This window comes from Lotus japonicus, chromosome 2 (genome assembly GCF_012489685.1).
Source record: "Lotus japonicus ecotype B-129 chromosome 2, LjGifu_v1.2".
Taxonomy (NCBI): domain Eukaryota; kingdom Viridiplantae; phylum Streptophyta; class Magnoliopsida; order Fabales; family Fabaceae; genus Lotus; species Lotus japonicus.
The window spans coordinates 68375388-68394696 of record NC_080042.1 but is presented as its reverse complement, the minus strand read 5'-3'; the positions used below and the strand labels follow the sequence as shown (position 1 = coordinate 68394696).

The window sequence follows — 19309 nt, the reverse complement described above, 5'->3', positions numbered from 1 at the left end:
TACCCCAAACACAAAAAGAGACCCATACTCCTCAGCAGAAACGCGTATTGCAAATGCTCCCATCCAAGCTGCACCCACCACAATAATCAATCCTACAGGCTACCAATCCTCACACCAATTACATGAAAGAAACTTCCACTAACCAAACCCAATTCAATAACAAACAAACGAAAAGCAAGAATCAGTCGTCATCACCTAATATAACCTCTGATAAGAAAGCACCCCACAAAACCTCCCTACAGAAGCCAAAAGAGAGAAAAACAGCAACATTGCATTGAACTACAAGCCTCCCAAACACAAAATTGGGTTCGTAGAACACTCAAACAATGGGTAAGAAAACCCACTCATATTTTATTTATTCCAATGCCATGACCTCCACTTGAACTGAAGAAAAATCATACACACTGCCCCTAAAAACAATCGAGTTTCTCACCAACCAAATGGACCAAATTGCACCAAGCCAAAAAGAAAGAGTCTTTTTCCCCTCCTCAAACCCTGACCTTTCACCTGCAATTACCCTTGAAAAGAGAAGAATAAAAGGATGGTACAGAAGATCTTGATTATTTTTTAATTAATTGCTTTCACCAAAATCATATTTTCAGCCCCAAATAAAAAACATGTGACAAACGAGTTTCTAGAAAACTAAATATTTTGAAGAAAAATTCACTTAGATAAAAAAAATTCTCAAAACATCTGCATAGCTTATAACATGTAATCTATATTTTGTTCATCCAGCCTAAAAGAACCCAAAAATAATCCTTTTAACATCTGAAGCTGATGATTCCAATGAAAAATAACTTCTGAAACTGATAGTGCCACTGACACCGTGTTGGGGAGAGTCACGGCGAGGACCCATGGGCCAAGGCCGAGAGGAGACACCAAGGAGATCTGGACACCACATCTTAACCCAAAACCTTAAGGCATTAGGTTTATGGGTCCATCTCCTTATAAACTCTCCCTCTTACCTTGGCTTCTCCGATGTGAGACTTGACTCTAACACTTGATTTCAACAATCTCCCCCTCAAGTGTGAGTCCCTCAACCACATCACCCATGGTCCTCCCGTCTGCGGAAGCATATCCACCCTTCCACCGCCCGTCTGCGGAAGCATATCCACCCTTGCACCGCCCGTCTGCGGAAGCATATCCACCCTTGCACCGCAGTTCGCTGCCAACGGAACCCGCCGCCTAGCCACACTGCTAGGAAGACTTTCGACACAAGGAGCCGTAATCATGGCTACACCAACCATCGGCTCTGATACCACTTGTTGGGGGAGACAGGGGAGCCCATGGGCCGAGGATCAACTGGTATCAAGAGCTTTAGGTTTGTGGGATAGATCCTCAGTTTAGAGGAAGAAGTGGGAGCAATGGCGCTAGAAGAAGGGAAGGTGAAGATCGAGAGGTTCGATGGCAGAGACTTCGGGTTTTGGAAGATGCAGATGGAGGACTATCTGTACCAAAAGAAGTTGTATCAACCCTTGACAGGGAAGAAGCCAAACGACATGAAGCAGGAAGACTGGGATCTGTTAGATCGACAGGCCCTTGGTGTGATCAGATTGACGTTATCCAAAAATGTTGCCTTCAACATTGTGAATGAGAAGACTACTGCAGATCTGATGAAGGCATTATCAAATATGTACGAGAAGCCATCTGCCGCCAATAAAGTACATCTGATACGACGTCTATTCAATCTCAGAATGGGAGAAGGTAACTCTGTAACTGAACACATTAATAGCTTTAATACAATTATTTCGCAGCTATCGTCAGTGAAGATTACCTTTGACGACGAATTGATGGCCTTGAGTCTGTTACAATCCTTACCGGATAGTTGGGCTGCAACTGTCACTGCGGTTAGTAACTCCGCAAGGGATAACAAGCTGAAGTTTGATGACATCAGAGACCTGATCTTAAGCGAGGATATTCGCAAGAAAGATTCAGGAGAGTCTTCAAACACTTCCGGTTCAGCATTGAATACTGAAAGTAGAGGAAGAGGTAGCCAGAAGAGTCACAATCAAAGCCAAGGCCGAGGCAGATCAAAATCAAGAGGCAGAAGTCAGACAAGAGTCAAGAATGACATCACTTGCTGGAATTGTGACAAAAAGGGTCACTTCACCAATCAATGCAAAGCTCCAAGGAAAAAGAAGAATTACCAAAAGAGGCAAGATGATGATGAATCTGCTAATGCAGCAACTGAGGAAGTAGCAGACGCATTAATTTGCAGCTTGGATAGTCCTGTTGATTCATGGGTTATTGATTCAGGTGCATCTTTTCATACTATTCCTTCAAAAGAATTATTATCTAACTATATATGTGGAAAGTTTGGAAAGGTTTATCTTGCAGATGGAAAACCACTTGATATTGTGGGAAGAGGTGATATTGATATCAGATCCTCTAATGGAACTCTCTGGACATTGCATAATGTCAGACATGTCCCTGGAATAAAGAGAAATTTGATCTCTATAGGTCAGTTGGATGATGAGGGTTACCACACCACTTTTGGAGGTGGAGCTTGGAAGGTGACGAAAGGCAATCTGGTTGTAGCTCGAGGAAAGAAACGAGGCTCCCTTTATATGGTTGCAGAGGAGGACATGATAGCAGTAACTGAAGCTGTCAATAGCTCATCTATATGGCATCAAAGACTTGGACACATGAGTGAAAAAGGAATGAAGATCATGGCATCAAAGGGTAAGGTGTCAAATTTGAAGCATGTTGATCTTGGTGTTTGTGAGCATTGCATTTTGGGAAAACAGAGAAAGGTTAGCTTCTCAAAAGCAGGCAGGAAATCAAAATCAGAAAAGCTCGAATTGGTGCATACAGATGTGTGGGGTCCAGCCCCAGTGAAATCTCTTGGAGGTTCACGCTATTATGTCACCTTCATAGATGACTCAACAAGAAAGGTATGGGTTTATTTTCTCAAAAATAAATCTGATGTGTTTTCTGTGTTTAAAGGGTGGAAAACAGAAGTTGAAAATCAGACAGGCTTGAAGATTAAGAGTCTGAAATCTGATAATGGCGGGGAGTATGACAGCCAGGAGTTCAAAAAGTTTTGTTCAGAAAATGGGATCAGAATGATCAAGACAATACCAGGTACACCTGAGCAAAATGGTGTCGCGGAAAGAATGAACAGGACCTTGAACGAAAGGGCTAGATGTATGCGAATCCAGTCTGGGTTGCCAAAAATGTTTTGGGCAGATGCCATTAATACAGCAGCTTACCTGATAAATCGAGGACCATCTGTTCCCTTGGATTATCAGTTGCCTGAAGAGGTATGGTCTGGAAAGGAGGTAAGTCTTTCACATTTGAAAGTCTTCGGTTGTGTCTCTTATGTTCTTATAGACTCCGATAGGAGAGACAAATTGGACCCTAAGGCCATAAAATGTTTCTTTATTGGTTATGGGTCTGATATGTATGGCTACAGGTTTTGGGATGAACAAAACAGGAAAATCATTAGAAGTAGAAATGTTACTTTTAATGAAAGTGTGCTTTATAAAGACAGGTCTTCTGCAGAATCTATGAGTTCAAGTAAACAGTTGGAACTTTCTGAAAGAGTGGCATTGGAAGAAATTTCAGAAAGTGATGTAGCCAAAAGAAACCAGATTAATCCTGAGAACGAGGATGATGAGGTAGAAGTTGAGCTGGACCAAGAGCCAACAGCAGTAATTGAAACTCCTATAACTCAAGTGAGGAGATCTACAAGAACGCCGAAAGCACCACAAAGGTATTCTCCTTCGTTGAATTATCTGTTGTTAACTGATGCTGGAGAGCCAGAATATTTTGGTGAAGCCATGCAGGGGAATGACTCTATCAAGTGGGAGCTAGCAATGAAAGACGAGATGACGTCCCTTCAGAAGAATGGAACATGGTCTTTGACCAAGTTACCAGAAGGAAAGAAAGCTCTACAGAACAGATGGGTCTATAGACTGAAGGAAGAATCTGATGGCAGCAGAAGGTACAAGGCAAGACTTGTAGTGAAAGGGTTTCAGCAGAAGCAAGGAATTGACTTCACAGAGATTTTTTCTCCAGTTGTCAAAATGACCACTATAAGAGTTATCCTGAGTATTGTAGCTGCAGAGAATCTTCACTTGGAGCAGTTAGATGTTAAAACTGCATTCCTACATGGTGATTTGGAAGAAGAAATTTATATGACACAACCTGAAGGTTTTGAAGTTTCAGGCACGAAGAATCTTGTATGCAAGCTTCACAAAAGCTTGTACGGTCTGAAACAGGCACCGAGACAGTGGTACAAGAAGTTTAATGAGTTTATGAGCAACTCAGGTTTTAATAGATGTGACATGGATCATTGTTGCTATGTTAAGAAATTTTCTGACAGTTATATTATTCTTGCTTTGTATGTTGATGACATGTTGATAGCAGGATCAAATATGACTGAAATTAACAGGTTGAAGCAACAGATGTCAGAAAACTTTGAGATGAAGGATCTTGGTCCAGCCAAACAAATCCTTGGTATGAGGATTTCCAGAAATAGATCAGAAGGTGTTCTGAAGTTGTCCCAAGAGAAATATGTTGAAAAATTACTGGACAGATTCAACGTTGGAGATGCCAATACCAGAAGCACCCCTTTGGGAAATCACTTAAATTTTTCAAAGAAGCAGTCCCCACAAACAGGTGAAGAAGAAAGTTACATGTCAACAGTTCCTTATGCATCTGCAGTAGGGAGCTTGATGTATGCTATGGTTTGTACAAGACCTGATATAGCACATGCAGTGGGAGTTGTCAGCAGATTCATGTCAAATCCTGGGAAGGAGCATTGGGAAGGTGTAAAGTGGATACTGAGATATCTGAAGGGTTCTTCAAGAATGTGTCTATGCTTTAGAAGAAATGATCTCACTTTACAAGGGTTTTCTGATGCAGATCTAGGAGGAGACTCAGATGGTGGAAAAAACACCACAGGTTATATTTTCACCTTAGGAGAAACTGCTGTGAGTTGGAAGTCTAAACTTCAAAATAGAGTTGCTCTCTCAACCACTGAATCAGAATATGTTGCCATTTCAGAAGCAGCCAAGGAGATGATATGGCTGAAGAATTTTCTCAAAGAATTGGGAAAAGAACAAGATGTTCCTCCATTGTTTAGTGACAGTCAAAGTGCTATTTGCCTTGCAAAAAATCCTGTCTTTCACTCCAGATGCAAGCACATACAGATGAAGTATCATTTCATCAGAGAACTTATCAATGATGAAGAATTATCTCTGTTGAAGATCTTAGGATCAGAGAATCCAGCTGATATGTTGACCAAGACTGTTACAGCTGATAAGCTGAGGCTTTGCACTGCCTCAGCTGGCCTTCGAGGATAATTGAAGACGAAGGCGCTACACTAGGTGGAGAGCAGATTAGCTTATTGCTTACAAGAAGTACTACAATTAGACTCCAAGTGGGAGAATTGTTATGTTATGTAGTCTATTTGTAGTCTCACATTGCTTATGTAGTCTATTTGTAAGTCCCACATCGCTTAGAATAAGGAGGAGGTTGACTTACTCCTAGTATATATAAGCACCTCATTGTAAGCATTATACACACCAAAGAAATATTACTACCTAGTGTAGCCGTGGACGTAGGTACACACATTGTGTTCCGAACCACGTTAAAAACTCCTGTGTTATATTTCTTTCTCTCTTCTCTCATTTCTATTATTGCTCCCAACACACCGTACATTTGCATAGTTCTTTAGTGCACTAGGACCCATACATGCAAAATTCTTGTTATTTCACTTGGAAAACAAGTAAAACTGAATATATGTCTTACAACAAGGAAATAATTTTTAAAGGGGCCTTATCACCGTTACAACAAAAAATCACTACTTTCCTTCTTTCACCTCATGTACAATAAAAATAGAAAAGTGGAAGAAAAAAAAATTGGAAGTTTCCTACACTAGTGTACCCCATAAAAGAAGAATATGAAAAAATAATTGAATTTGAACTCCTTCAGATGGGTTACAACTTGTAAACAGGTATAATGCCAAGGAGATCAAAGCATTTTCTCATCACAATTGCAGTTGCTTCACAAAGCAAGAGTCTGCTAGTTTCCTCAGGTGATCCAACAACCTACCAGAGGACAAGAAGATGAATATTAGATGGCTCATTGCTTGAATTTAAACTTGCTGTCTTGATCCATAGTACCTCATCACTAGGAAATAGGAATAGGAAAAGCATAGAAATTCAGAAGTATACCTGACAATTAGAATAAAACTTTTTGGTGAAGATTTCTGCCAAATTATAGAGGTATTCACATAACACATTGGGCAATAAATTGATGCAAGCCTCCTCAAAAACCTGAAAAATAAAACAGTCCATGAGTCCATTTAAGACTAAGTATCGTTAGCAGGATAAAATAATATGTTTTAATGCCCACCTACTTTCATCATTATATCTCAAGTCTTTTGTTTAAAATAAAAGTGGCTCAAGCACAACCTAGACTATTCACATGTCCTACCTCAGGAAATTGTAGCAAATGAAGTCCCAGTAGACGCTCATCTTCATGATCCAACACTATAATCCCATTCTGTCATCGGTTAATAAACATGAATTAGACGGTAAGAAATGTGCCCAAGTTGATATTTGACAGATAATATATAAAATAACATGCAATGCCGAGTCACTAGTTCACAAGTATATTAGATGAGTGCGGCTCAACCATGGTAGAATATAAATCTAGGCACAACTCTTGACTTGGATCTTGTAAAATTAAGCATATGAAATAAAAATAGTTAAATCAAAATTTTCTTACAAATTAAATATTTGATAAACTGGTAAGTTGTTTCAGTAGAATATAAACCTAGCCGATACTTTTGAGTTTTATATTGTAAAATTAAGCATATGAAACAAAAAAAAAACTATAACATTTCATTCTTAATAAGAAAATATTTGATAAACTGGAAGTTATCATCCAGTGATGAAAAAGAAACTTACTTTCTTTACTTCTTCCATGTCTTTACCAGATTTCCTGATAATAGAGCAGATCCTTGCATGTGCATACAGCAAATAAACAGCAGTATTCCCCTGTTTCAAGACAAACTTAGCAAGGTGAGACATAATAACTTCAGAAATGTTAGTTTGTCACTGTCAGAAGATTATTAAATCTTTTGTATTCTTCACTGTCAGAAGAGAAGCATACGTTCAATTTGCATACAGTAAACGCACCTTGTCATTAAGCATCTGATCGAAGTTGAATGTGTAATTCGTTAATCTGTTGATCTTCAAGTCAGCATACCTGCAAACAGTAACACAAATTAAAAACACGAACAGGGTTTGATTTTTCTGAGACTTTTTCCCCTGTTGTTAAACCAGTAACAATTAGGATATTTCTCACTATAGCTCTTACTAATGGATAGTCTCTTCAGCAACTTTATGTGAGTAATGCCTTGCTCAATGGTTTTCTAAGTGAGGAAGTGTATATGAGTCAACCACCAGGGTTTGAGTGGATACTCAGTAAATAAAGTTTGCCAATTTATGTCTCAGCCTCTTGTCTCTCATTGGCTGGATATAAAAAGAATACATATCTTAATGGCACCTTAGGGAATGGTCTATTACTTCAGCCTGCTGCTTGTACAGTCTCCTTACCCATTCATGCTTCTTGTGATGCCGGTTGGGCCTCAGATCTGGATGATAGAAAGTTCACATCTATTCCTTGCATCTATATAGGCTCAAATCTTATCTCTTGGTGGTCTAAAAAGCAGCAACTAGTGCTGAAGCTGAATATGGAAGTCTTGCTCTCACGGTAGCAGAAGTGTTTATGGATTCAATCTCTTCTAAGTGAGTTGCAGATTTTTACTTCAGTTCCTTCTATATTTTGTGACAATCAAAGCACATTGGCTCTTTTTCACAATCCTGCATTGCATTCCAGAACAAAGCACATGGAACTGGATATCTTCTTTGTTAAAGAAATGTGATAGTAAAGTCTCTTGTTGTTTCTCATATCCTAGCTGATGAGCAGGTTGCTGATATTCTCACAAAAGCACTCCCCAAGCAGAGATTCATGGAATTAAGAGATAAACTCAGAGTGTTAACACCCTGAGTTTATGGGGGGAGTGTTAGAGATAGTTAGTTTTCAGTTAGTAGTTAGTACTTAGTAATAATGTAATACAGCTGCGTATGACTATAGTATAAATAGTCACACATGTAAGAGTGACAGTTAAGAATTAATAACAGAATTTCATCTCTCTCTCTTTTCTGTTATTCTGGTACACTCCATGGATTCTAACACTAATCAAACCTCTACAGTTAGATTAAAAGGATTTGATTTGGTGTCAAATTTTAGTGCTAATAGATCCTATCTCATATATTTTGCATATAAAATAGCATAACAACAAGAGAAAAACACTTTCTAGGGCCATTATGGTACGATTAAGGTGGGATTCTGCAATTAATCTTTACGATTATGCCAGGATTAAGCCAGAAAATAATGACAAATGCGATTTTAATCACCCAGGGCACCATTAATCGCATCATCGTGTGATTAAGTGATTTTGACTACTATGATTAGCACAGGCAATCAGAAACCTCAAAGTCAAAATTAGGATGTATTAAGAGGATTCAGAGAATTTGCTCAGGATTTAAAGCAACCGGTAAATAACAATTTTGAAAATGAAGTCAAAGAGAACTGGTTAGCCAATACATCTGTCTTTTCATTAAGACAAGAAAATATGTGCACAAAGAAGTACACTACAACTAGCATGGCAGGAAGAATAATGATTTTTCTTAAAACTAGGGAAAGAAACACGTTTTGAGTTAAAGAAGCTTACTTAACAGCCCCATAACCAATTGCCTCTGCAGTTTTGTCAATCTCCTCCTCAGACCAATCCTTAGCTGTATCTAGGAGAACATATGACAAAAAATGACAAAAAATTAGGCACATGCATTCAGAGATTTTGATCAAGCAGAAATTTAATGTCATGAATGCTTGCATGCAGACAGGAAGAAGTAAAAGATCTGACAAGGCAACATGCCCTTACCACGTTCAAGAAGGGCAGTTTTACAGCGCCTTTTAGCTTCATCAAGCAAATCAACCAATCGAACAACCTCACTGCTGCGACTCCGAAACCGTTTTCCATCATCACCAAGAACAAGACCAAAACCTATATGAGTACATTTTGGATATGCGTTCTCATCACGTGGCAGCCAACCTGCACGCCTAAAGGCCTGAAAGGAAACAAAAAGGGGAGGTCTTCCATTTTAACTCACTGAAATATTGGGAGTAGCACTAGAAATATGTCATGGTCCATGACTTTCCCTTTCTAAAAATTGAAAAGAAAAAAAAACGAAATGACTATCCCATAAAAGTTTTGGAATTAAAATGATTTTTAAGGATGGTATTAACAAAACTCAAGACAAGTTAATAACCAAGGACATCTTGCTTTTGGCAAACTATGAAAATCATCACTTGAGATATACCTTGAATAGCATATCAAAGTGTTGCTGCTGCCCAATATCTGTAACATACACAATCCACTCAAGTTTTTCTTTATTTAGACGATACCTACATGATTCAAGTAACTCAGATAAACAACACAGTTTTTTTTCCTCAATGGATATATTTCCTGCTCCATACTTAGATAAAAATGCAGACAAATAGTACATGTATCCCAAATTTTACAGGAAAGCGGAAGTGAACATCCCGGATAAAAAAGTTTGACTGCTTAATTAAGTCAGTAGCCTTATCAGGAATTTCAAAAAATATGCACAAAAAACTAAAAAAAGTAACACTAACCAAAGTGATGCTAGATCAGTTGAAAAATAGTTGTAGCCACCATCTCTTTTTACAGCAATAAGTGGTATATTCACACCTTCAACATAGATCACACGAGCACCATCACTATCTTCAATCAGTCCTAATTTATCGAGTTTCTCCAAAACCCCAGGGATATATGGATTATAGAAGCTCTCTCCCTGTGACCAAATACATCATCATTCAGTACACTGAAAATGAAAATTAACAGTTTAACACAATCACGGATGGAGGTGAAAACTTCTGTAATTACTGCAACAGGAATTCAATATATTTGATAGACCCTGTCAGTAAAAAAACGAAACTAAAATGCTTACCATTTCCTCCAATCGAACTCCAAGCCGTTGATAGACCCTGTCAAATTCAGCCCTACTAACATCACAAATCTGTTGCCATGCCTTGCGATACTTGATATCTCCCCCCTGAAATCAAAATTTATGGATATAAAAAATTTAAAAACACTGCCCTATATCTCACAAATAGGAGGTAAAGTGGAAAATCTTAGGATGTAATTGACCTGGAGTAGGATCACAGCCTGCTGCGCTCTCTGCTTAAATTCAGGATCATCATCAAACCTCACTTTCGACGCCTTATAGAATGCCTAAAATGCACCAACTTACATGAGTTTTCGAATCGCTAATATTAATTCACACTTCAAGCGAAAAACAGATGCTTCATCGTCAAAGATATATGTGTGGCATAAACAATGAGGAGACACTAGGAGGTGATTAATGAGTAGAGTATCCCCCAAGACATGTAAAGATTGCCATTTCAAGGTCAACAGTTCATTTTTAGGAATTGGCATAGAGAAATATCTATAATCAACCAAACCTAAACAATTATTTATGACTTCATTCCAAAACTTATTTCTACTTAAAATGGGTATGGAAATTCAAACAGCAATTTTACTCTTTTAAAATTTTATTTACAAACAAAGCATAGAACACCTATTTCAAGCACCGCATACAGAGAAAACTAATTGTCATTTACTCTTGTGAAAATAGCAGCTTATACTTCCTAGCTAGGGTTGATGGCACTTATAGCAAATTAATTTCTAGATAGCTTGGAAAGCATAGTTTTTACTTCAACTTCAAAATTAGTTTCTAGATAGCTTGTAGCAAATGAACTGAAAACTGTGTTTTCAGATCTGAACACAAACAAAATATGATCAAACACCTAAATAAGATTAACCACATGAGAGCTAGTTTTAACATATTTTCTCACCTGAAGATCTCCAATGGCTGCTTCACTAACATCATCGAGGTTTGGAAACTTTTCAAAGAGGTATGTAATCAGCATTCCAAACTGCAAAACAAATGCATGGGCTTTGAGCCATATAGTGCCAACTGCCAATACCAAAATGAGAACTTTGTGTTTTATAATTCTAGTAGATATATCATCAGGATATTTCCCACAAAATCAAGAGGAAATCTTTTCTTCAGGGGGGAAAAAGAGAGGGGGAGCACTGCCTTAGGACATCAACTGTTTAAAATAACCTAAAAAAGAAGAACAAGGAACAAACATTATATCTTCATTTAATTAGGAGGAATGTACTACATATACTTGATCATGAACATAGATAGAAATGCCACTTATATCAGCTACTTCCCCAAAGATAATCAGTTCTCAAGCCACCAAGCATATTTGCCAGGGTAAATGATTGATGCAAATGAGTTACTCAAAGTCATGAGGTATATGAAGAAACCTAGCTTTGAAAGTGTATGGCAAAGATCTAGCCACAAGAAATGGCATAAATCAGTTAACCCCAGACAAAACATGCAAAGTTTTCAATTTCATGGCACAAAAATAGCATAAATATAGAAGTTAAATCTACCTGCGTTCCCCAGTCACCAACATGATTCCGGCGGATGATAAATTCCACCCGTGAAAATTCAAGCATACGAGCTAATGTGTCCCCAATTATGGTAGATCTCAAGTGCCCAACATGCATTTCCTTTGCTATGTTAGGTGAGGAAAAATCAACCATGGCCCTCTTGATCGGAAGTCGAGGTGCCCACATATCAATACCATCAGATAACATCCTCTGTACGCCCTGCAGGGGACTTTTTTTTTTCAATCAGTAACAGAGATCTCAAGTAAGCCCAGCAACTGAAACAAAGTAAAATCCAAATTGTATAGCACCATTCCAATGAATGGACACACTGACTCATATACCAACCCCAAACACCTCAGAAAAAATGGAAACAACTGAAGAGTCTAAGAAACTAGGTAGGTACACACAACACAACACACTATTTCTAATGTAAAACTAGAAGATGTAAAACAAAATCACCTGTGCTATCCAATTCTTTGACAAGACAACATTCACAAATCCAGGACCAGCTAAAGAGCACGAATCTATAATTTCAGATGGAGGAAGATTGCTAATGATGGCCTGCACAAACAAAAAACATACATATCACCATTTGCCAATTAAAAATCAAAATCTGATTCCAAAATCAATAACCAGTAGCAAAGGATTCAAAAGAAAAATACACACCTGCCCAATCGCCGGGGGACCCTTAAATTCTGTCTGCTTCCCTTTTATCTTCGACCACACACCCATCGCATTGTTACTGCACCAAGTAAACAAAATGTTGACTTCACACTTATCCCAATTCACAATGCAATTAAAGTTTGAAACTCTATACTCAGAAAACTAACCATTGATAATCACCAAATTTGACACCACCTTTCGAGGCGCAAGCTTCAACTAACGGCGCAACATCAATCTCATCAGGCACAGTTGCTCTCAAAGACACCTCAAACAACTGTGCTAACTGCCTCTTGACACTGGCAGGGTTATCTATATCCTATTGAAATCCAATTCCAAACACATAATGAATGAAATTGAAGTGAATCTGGAAATGGTGAGAATAGAACAAAGCTTACAATTGACAAGGTTGGAGGTGATTGTTGTGTCTTGGTGGTTACTATGTTGGAGTCAGTTTTGGTTACAGTCAAAACAAATCTTCGAGTTGCAGCTTTGAGTAAATCTGAAACAAACATTGTGGTGTTAGTGAGTGAGTTAGAAGTTGAAATGATGATGGTGAGGAGAGAAAGGTTAGCTTACCGGAACGAGATGGTGGAAGAGAAGTGTGAGAGGGGAAGTGAGAGAAGCGATTGAGGTTTAAGCAGCTTAACATCTTCTTCTTCTTCTTCCTTCGCACGCAGTAGCAGTAGCAGTAGCTGGAGCAGAATCAATCAGCCATTGCCGTTGTTGGTTTTGCGCTGGTTTTGTATGCTTTGCTCGCCGTCGCTGAAGATGAAGATAGGGGCAGTGGGCCACCACTACTGTGCTGACGTTTTTTTCTATAAAATCTATAGCTTTTATTTTTAGCTTAAGAATATTTTTAGTCCCAGAAATATATAGTTAATGTTGGTTTTATTCTCTGAAAAAAAATTCTTACTTTTCAATCTATAAAAATAACACTATTACTTGTTTTGGTTCTTATTGTTAAATTTGTCTATGTGTGTTATGTGTGTCACATAATGATGACTGATGACTCGAGTCTCCTACTTCATATTTTTTTATCTTATTAGTCATTTTCACCTGTGCGTTGCACGACGATTACATTTATTGTGTAGATATATCTGTAGAATATCAAATAACAGAGAATAGATTCAAACATGTATGTTAGGGATGGCAATGGGTCGGGTAGGGTGCGGGTTTTGCCAAACCCAAACCCAAACCCGAAATCAAAAACCCACACCCGCACCCGCACCCGAACCCGAAATGGGTGGTGAACTTAAACCCACACCCGAACCCATTGGGTTTCGGGTTCACCCGACCCGTACCCACACCCGCACACAACCTCAAACAAACAGTTGAACTCGGAAACCCGACCTGAAAAAGACTGTGAAGAGAGCTATATTATGTAATGTAACATTGTAATTGCCATGTTACTGTTAAATTAATATGCAAGATGCTGCATATATTGTACTGCACAAGCAGAATACTTAGGTTTCACTTATACAGATCCGGGTTCGGGCAGGGTTCGGGTGCGGGTTTGGCCAAACCCAAACCCGAACCCGAAAGTGATCGGGTAAAACCCGAACCCGAACCCGAACCCATTTAACTCGGGTTTTCACCCAAGAAATCGGGTCGGGTCGGGTCGGGTGCCCATGGGTTCGGGCTTCTCTGCCATCCCTAATGTATGTGAATAGACCAACTTAAAAATGTTAAATAGAATTCGTTGTATGGCCTACTGAAGTCAACACATGAACAATATTATAAATCCAAGTTTTTAGGAAATGCGTTGCAAAAACAAACAAATTAAAAAATCACAAAAATGTCAATAGCATGATCGCTTAATAGAACTTGTTGTCCATGTTCAGTGATAATGACTTCAGACTTGAAGTTGAATTTGCTACCAATTCAATATTTGAGCAACATAACCTACAATAGAAAAAGTAGATATCAGATTAATAATTAGTAAGCAATACAAAGATGAACTTGATATATCATTTGAAAATTAAAAACAAACTTTATAGCAACGGAATTATCCTTCAAGTTAGATGACCAATAAGCTGCTTGACATTTATTTATACTGTCAACAATTAAAACAAAGACATATCAGATTTGGTATTTAAAAAAATATAAAACCAACAAAACTGTAGTAAAAAACAGCACATACATATCAAATATTTTCATAGACTTCTTGATAGACAATGTTGCGGGTAGTGTTAGAAACAACTCCTTGGTCATCTAGGATTAGTATCTTCAAACATTTTCTAGATTTAACTCTTGATAGTGCAACATATAATTGCACATGAGTAAAGACAGGCCTTGGCAAATACAGTCCAACATGAGTTGAAGATTGTCCCTGACTTTTATTTATAATCATTGCAAAACATAAAATAACAGGGAATTGTCTGCGCTGGAATTTGAATGGAATGTCAGCATTAGATGGAGTTAAGCTCATCCTTGGAATAAAGGTTGTTTCCTCCCATCGTGTTTCCGTTTAGAACAGTAGCAACAATTATATATTTAGTCAAAGCGTTGACTATCATTCGAGTGTCATTACACAACCCTGCAGTTTGGTCAATGTTTCGAATGAGCATGATAGGGACACCGACTTTTAGTTTAATTTGATGGTTTGAAATTCCGGAGCATTTGTAATCATTTGAGAATTCAGATGTAAATCATTCTGCGTTGACACCCGAATCTTCATCGGACTTGCATGGAGTATCACAACTCAAATACTCTTTTTCCTCACCAAGAATCATAGCTAACATAAAGTTGTTGATTTCCTCTACACTTTCTAGTGTTGGTGCAAGGATTGCTCTTTCTTGGAAGAATGAATTTTTTTCCAAATTAAACAAAAGTTTCGGATATGAAAATTTTACTATTTCAAGTAAGGGATCCTTACACGGTTCAATAAGAAGATCTGGAGGAATCTCAATGAGTGATTCGGCTTCGTCAATGGTTGTAATTGTTCCGTCTCCCACTTGAAGCAACCAATCAGCAAACTCTTTTATTTCTGCTGATGAAGAAGATGAGTTAGCATTTTGCAATCTCATATTAACAGTCAATTTCATTACCTTGCAATGCTTCCATAGATATGAAGAATTGATAGCAGAACCCACAATCTCCGAACGGCTTCCTTTGGAAATAACTGGGAGTATTTGTCTAAAGTCGCCTCCTAATACCACAACTTTCCGGCCCTCCGAATCGAATGTCATAACCATAAGTAGATCTAGTCTTCATAATGTCATTTAGAGGTCTGTCCAAAGCTTCAAAGCAATGTTTGTTCAACATAGGTGCCTCAAAGAAACAATGAGTCTTTTATAGTACCCATGTTCCTGAATAGTTCACTAATAGGAATGTCCTCACGAAATCCATCTTCTTCATAAGGAAAAAGTAAAGGGTACTGCAGTGGGATGAATGCAGTATGCGTCTCGTGGATTTTTGTCAAGAAACCATCTCTCAATTTAACAACAACATCCCTACCAAATTGCATATCATCAAAGTCACCAACGATCAAAGCTGCAACCCCATCAGCCGTAGGCATATTATAGGTTCTGGGATCCTTTCCCCTTGCTCGAAAAAGACGCACAGAGAGTTGAGAAGTATCATCAGAAGATAAATGATCACGAACCTGCCGAAAAACTCTAGCAAGCACATTGGTCTGGTCAATCAAGTTTTTTAAATCCTCAACCAATGAATTATCAAGCCCTTTTCCAACACCGTTAGAGCTGCACAATGTTTAAAAAAAAGATTAAATAATTACAAATAAAGATATACATGGCGTAATATCTAATGACAATACGTATAATATTAAACTTTTGTGTTACCTAAGAATTTTCATCCGATTTTTTGTTTCGTTCTATGTATCGTATATATACAATTAAGCAAATTTTGGGGGTTGACCTACTTGCGGAATTAAGCTTCCTATTCGATGATAGTTTTGACCGCATAGGACAAATTGTGGAGGCCCGCCTCCGTCATTAATAGAAGTTTGAACCTTACCACCCATAGAGGTAAATGTGAACATGCTGTTATATGCTCTGATATTTTCCTTAAAATTCTTAGTTCTAGGATCTTTGTCTGTCCATAAATCCAGTAATAAAGATGGCGGGTTGCGTAGATAAGGAAGGGTAACTTTTCCTTTTAAACAACACAATGAAAATGCAGCTTGTTCGGAGGATTCTATTTTCCCAGTTTTCTCATCATGCCACATTAGAGCATTACAATAGAAACAAATAGACGTAGGATCACCCAAGTCAAGTATTTCTGCAAATTTTTTAAAATGTGTTTTTAATAAATTATAAATACAATTATATATTAAAACCTTTTTCAAATAAATAAATTTAAATAAATGAAATAGTGAACCTGTATCTTCAGCTTTTATAAGCAAAACAATAATGTTTGGACGGATCTCTGGGATAGGCTCTTCTATTGGGTCATTGTCTTCAGATTCAGCGTTTTCTGCATCTGCATTTTATGTCATGCAACCAAAGGTTAAATATAAGAGTTATAATGGTATATAAACCAAAATAATAACCATGGTAGATATTGGGAAAAATATGAAATGCTAAAGGAAAAGATATTTAAAATAATCTGACATACCATCATCGCTGCTTAGTGTTCCGTCACCACTTATTGAATTTACGGGGACGACATTATTGCTCATTTCAGTTACTTGACTTGTTTCAATCACTTGACTCAAATACTCAAACCTTCATGATTAGACAGGTCCTCATTAATATTGCCCTCGGCCTGAATCGGCCTTGCAGATTTATTACCCCCTATATGCTGCGAGAGAACATATTTTCTCTTTGCTCTGGCTTCTTTTGAAGTAAATGGGGCACTGTAGTTGGAATTTTGCACTGATAGGGGGGCACTGCTATAGATGAATATCCTAATGGAGTTTTGTCAATAATACTGGATCCTACAACAAAAAATTATAAAATTAAATGATTCACACCGGAATGTATACCAAAGATAGCGACTATAACCACTCTAAAAAACAAAATAAAAAACCATATACAATACCAATGATTGGAGAATTTTCACCGTTTAAAAGGGGCTGACGTGCTTTAGCCATGAGTTTTTTTGCACTGCTATTGATAACTTGTTGGGACTGATTTTTCAAAGAGCTCTTTGCAAGAGTTGAGAATAATTTTCTTGAAATTGTAGCAGGTGTGTGTAGAGCTTGAGTATTGATATCTAAGGTAGAACAATTGGGGTTGGATGAACTTGATGAGATACCACAATTTCTTCTATTTGATAATAGGCTTAAATGCACTTTTGAACCCCCGAGTTTTTTATTTATGTGATTGCTAACCCCAATCTATTTTTTAGACGATTCGGGACCCTGATCTTTCAAAAAAATACACTTTTGGACCTTCTGTCCAATTCCGTCAAAATTTGGACGGTTTTTGCTGATGTGGCCACGTCAGTAGGCCACGTGGCGTGCCACATCATTAAATAAAATAAGAACATGGAAAAATTGGGTGGAAGAGATTTGAACCCAGGACCTGGTAGTGGCAAAAAAAACTTTTAGCAGTTGAACCACTTAATGATTTAGATATATTGTGAACAAATTAATACATATACCATATTTTCTTCTTCTTCTTCATCAATGTCAACTTCATCTTCTTCATACTTCAATAACCAGAAACAATAACCAGCCCTTTTTCTTCTTCTTCATCTACCCCTTCTGCTTCTTCATCCACCATACCTTCGAGAACTCCACCCCAAATCCTCTTCCTTCCCCTTCGATGCACTCCTTCCTCCCTAACCAGAACCTCCTCTCATTGTTCTTCCACTCAACCCTCCTGGCTTCTTCTTCTTCCTCAAAGAACCAAGCCCAGTAACGAGAGTACGGCAGCGACAGAGCAATGGAGCGAGCTCGGCGGAGATCGCCATCGCCTCCGTCATCCTCTCCCATGGTTCCGTTCCCATGGTCGTTCTTCTCCGCCATCTAGCGATCCACCTTCTCCTTTGTCAAAGTTTCACTCTGTCAAACAAAAAGTGAAAAACATTGGGGGCACATGAATCTTCATAGAAGCACCATAATTGTGCAGAGGATACAAAATCAAAGCAACCCAGAAGTAAAAGGGGCTGGATTTTTCATGTTTGGATTTTTGCGTTTGATTGTAATATTCTTGTTTGGAATCGAGTGAGTAGAAAAGGGGTTGGTTCTTGTTATTGTTTCTGGTTATTGAAGTATGAAGAAGATGAAGTTGACATTGATGAAGAAGAAGAAGAAGAAAATATGGTATATGTATTAATTTGTTCGCAATATATCTAAATCATTAAGTGGTTCAACTGGCAAAAGTGTTGTTTTGCCACTACCAGATCCTGGGTTCAAATCTCTTCCACCCCATTTTTCCATGTTCTTATTTTATTTAATGATGTGGCCTGCTGACGTGGCCGTCAGCAAAAACCGTCCAAATTTTGACAGAAGGTCCAAAAGTGCATCTTTTTGAAAGATCAGGGTCCCGAATCGTCGAAAAAATAGATTGGGGTTAGCAATCGCACAAATCGTAAACTTGGGAATTCAAAATTGCATTTAAGCCTTGATAATATTGTCTTTCTCTTTGCCCTGGCCTCACCAGAACCTCCCTTCTTGCTTGGTTCCATGGAGTAGGTGAATGCATACTAATGCTTACCACTGTGCATTATATATATTTTTTGGGATGGAATTTCTAGATCCTTACGTAATTGATTCCAAACGTATTAGCTTTTATTTGCTTCCAAAAAAAAAACTAATAAAACGTTAATTATGGAGTAAATTATGTCACACTAATTGTGGCTGTAACTTTTAAGGGTTTAAAATCTGAACTTATTAACCTTTAAAATTGTATACAAATTAAAATTATTAATGAAAGATTTGAAACAACAATATTATTTCCTATAGGTATTAATTTTTCCTTAAATATTGACCTTGATTATTTCATTTTTAGTTTTTATTAAAATATACAATTAAGAGCATTTATAATTTCTTGAGAAAATATCTATTTTTAAAACACCCTTCCAGTTTTTTTTTTAAATTTGAAACAAATCAAGCAGAGATCATATTTTGACAAAAAAATGCTTTAATTCAATTTTTATAATAGATATTAA

At 37.7% G+C, this 19309-nt stretch overlaps 1 protein-coding gene across 2 annotated transcripts; it reads right to left on the bottom strand.

Moving 5' to 3' along the window:
* Positions 1-5697: 5697 nt before the first annotated feature.
* Positions 5698-13036, bottom strand: LOC130739051 (arginine--tRNA ligase, cytoplasmic-like). 2 transcript variants are annotated; one of them, XM_057591270.1, is made up of 18 exons: positions 12809-13036; positions 12628-12731; positions 12400-12548; positions 12236-12311; positions 12029-12130; positions 11570-11788; positions 10960-11040; positions 10253-10336; positions 10053-10157; positions 9718-9896; positions 9402-9486; positions 8963-9149; positions 8753-8816; positions 7152-7221; positions 6921-7010; positions 6445-6513; positions 6183-6284; positions 5698-6056 (listed from the first exon to the last, which is right to left on the bottom strand). In XM_057591270.1, the coding sequence occupies exons 1-18, from the start codon at positions 12879-12881 to the stop codon at positions 5946-5948; spliced, it is 1950 nt and encodes a 649-aa protein (XP_057447253.1). In that variant the 5' UTR covers positions 12882-13036; the 3' UTR covers positions 5698-5945. The 2 variants fall into 2 exon arrangements, with proteins under 2 accessions (XP_057447253.1, XP_057447252.1); XM_057591269.1 differs by having other exon boundaries at positions 8753-8822; positions 12809-13035.
* Positions 13037-19309: the final 6273 nt, after the last annotated feature.